This window comes from Gymnodraco acuticeps, unplaced genomic scaffold, assembly GCF_902827175.1.
Source record: "Gymnodraco acuticeps unplaced genomic scaffold, fGymAcu1.1, whole genome shotgun sequence".
NCBI classification, from domain to species: Eukaryota; Metazoa; Chordata; class Actinopteri; order Perciformes; family Bathydraconidae; genus Gymnodraco; species Gymnodraco acuticeps.
In genome coordinates, this window is record NW_022991250.1 from 1 (window position 1) to 2500 (window position 2500).

The 2500-nt window shown below is 42.2% G+C and overlaps 1 protein-coding gene across 1 annotated transcript in view; it reads left to right on the forward strand.

Annotated features, from left to right (window-relative positions):
* Positions 1-1501: 1501 nt before the first annotated feature.
* osbpl8 (oxysterol binding protein-like 8) overlaps positions 1502-2500 on the forward strand; it is a gene marked incomplete at its 5' end in the record, with an annotated part of 26739 nt that continues 25740 nt past the window's right edge. The window contains 2 exon segments of the mRNA XM_034239699.1: positions 1502-1586; positions 2211-2376. Coding sequence (XP_034095590.1) covers positions 1502-1586; positions 2211-2376 — 251 coding nt within the window.

The window sequence follows — 2500 nt, forward strand, 5'->3', positions numbered from 1 at the left end:
ACACACACACACACACACACACACACACACACACACACACACACACACACACACACACACACACACACCAGGGTTTCCGGTTTTTAGCTGGTAACATTTATTAAAAACCGGTAAATTCAAAACCTGCCGGTCAAAATGTCCGGTAATAATTAGGGATGCTCCGATCGATTGGCCGCCGATCATTACCGGCCGATATTCACTCTTAATAGTTTGATCGGTGCTCTCTATGAAGGCCGATCAGGAGAGCTGGATCTGATCGTGTAACCGGACGAGAGAGAGAGATCAGAGAGCAGCTGCTCTGAGACACGCGGCTCTGCATGATCACCTGAAGCCCCGCCCACTATTTAGCGAGCTGCATGAGCTCCAGACTGTTACAGAGAGAATCCTTGATAATCCATGATATGGCGTTTCATCACGGCAGCATTTAGTTTAGACAGTAGCTGCCGGGTCCCGCATGAGCTCAGACCCCTCCTCTTTAAAGCTTTATACCCAAACAGCACTTTAGAAACAGGAAGTGAAATAGAGGGATATGAGGCATGGCTCGAATGGGTGATCTGTATTTTGAGCAAAACACTTCATAGACATGTTTTTAATATATTTGTATATATCTGAGACCTATGCTGTGACCTTTAAATTAACTGCCAACATAAAATATAAAACCCTCCTGGGAACCAGAGAAAAAAAAGTGTCTTCCAATTTGCTTGTTTTTGGTGATTTCCTACCTGTCAGGGAATAATTCTGTATACATGTTTACCCTTCGCCCTCTGACGCAGCTGACCAGCCTTGAGCAGCCGTAAGGAGGGGCTGCCCTAGCATATTGTTGATGTTACCAGTTTATGACCGGGCAGCTCTCGGTCAGAGATGTTATTGCTGTGGGACACCTGGAACACATCCTTCTCGGGGTGTAGATGACCCCGAGCCATAAGCGACAACTAATGTGATTCAGTGTCCTCAGCTGTTTAGTCTCTCTATTGAAGAATGTTGATTATTCTCTCTGAACTAAAACCTGGAGCTACAGGAGGGCTTCAGAATTGATTGTGGCATCTCTGTGGTCAACTCGTGGCTCGTGACATGTCTTGTGAATTCTCCGGCCGAAGCTCCAAATAAACCGTCAGTGTTTGCCCTCAAAGCTCCAGCTCTCCTCGTGTCTCTCTGAGTCCTGACTCCACTTGCTTCAGAAGTTTCCCCCACACTACCTATTTATTTTGGAATGCTACAGTACCACTGTAAAAGACGGAAAATTCAAAGATAATATATGTAACATTATGCTTGTCGACTGATATTAATACAAGAATATATTCACCTTTATGTAGAAATAAATACATAATGGATCTGAACATAGCAGGAACTGGATATGTGTCCTAAGTATATAGGACTGTATTATTGTAATATGTAGGATGACCTTATATATAACCCACCTTTCATTTGACTGTGTTATCTGCCATGTGTGAAATAAACAAATAAATAAACATGTATCTCCTCCTTTATGTTTTGTCCTCAGGGTCCTAAAGGAGAAGCAGTCGGCTCCATCACTCAACCATTACCCGGCAGCCACCTCATCTTCCGCGCTGCCTCTGAATCCGATGGTAAGTGTATGATCTTAACATAGACCCAACATGCAATGCTACTCCTGATTGGGCACAACAACAACAAACACAAAGGAGTTTAATCAACAAAACCCTAAATTATCCAAACGTAAAGGGCAAAAGTTCAAAAGAGAAGACGATAACTTAAGTTTCTACGTCTGAAAACAAAAGGAAAAAGGATTTAACGGTAGAATATTTAACATTTCTAGCAATCACAGTTTTAAATCTGGTAAGAATCATTTAAAAAATCATTTGGGATATAATTTGATCGCTTTTATTTAAATCAATCTCACTGCATTTGATATACGTGGAATCTTTTTGACTTAGTGAGTAAATAAGTATGGGATGGTTAAGATGTGTCTCTGTCCGTGGTGCTGAAACGTCCATCAACTTCTCTTCCTGTCTGAGTCTCTCTCCGTGGTGCTGAAATAGTCAAACTGTCAAGAATCACTTGTTATTTTTAGCCCATAATAGAACTTCCCTTCTTTTCATCATAAATCAAATCAGAAATGGTGTATTATATACTGCAGATATATTTATATATAATGAACCAACAGCAAAGCCTGCAAATATATGTCGTACATCCCTTTGAGTGTGTTTGAATCAAACTGAATGTGTCTCCAGGTCGTTGCTGGATGGACGCCTTAGAGCTGGCGCTGAAGTGCTCCAGCCTGCTGAAGAGGACCATGATCCGCGAGGGGAAAGAGGACATGAGCACAGTCGCTACCGGGGGAGAACACTCCATTAACTTCTACAGCCTCCTCCGAGCACACAACATCCACGGCTTCCAGTGAGTAGCAAACAAAAACACCTGTGTTGGGAAAATACTGAATGTACTCACACATAGGTATCCCAACTGTAGCATGTACATGACAGGATGTGTGATTAGGCCTAAAAGAAAATATTGTTTGTTT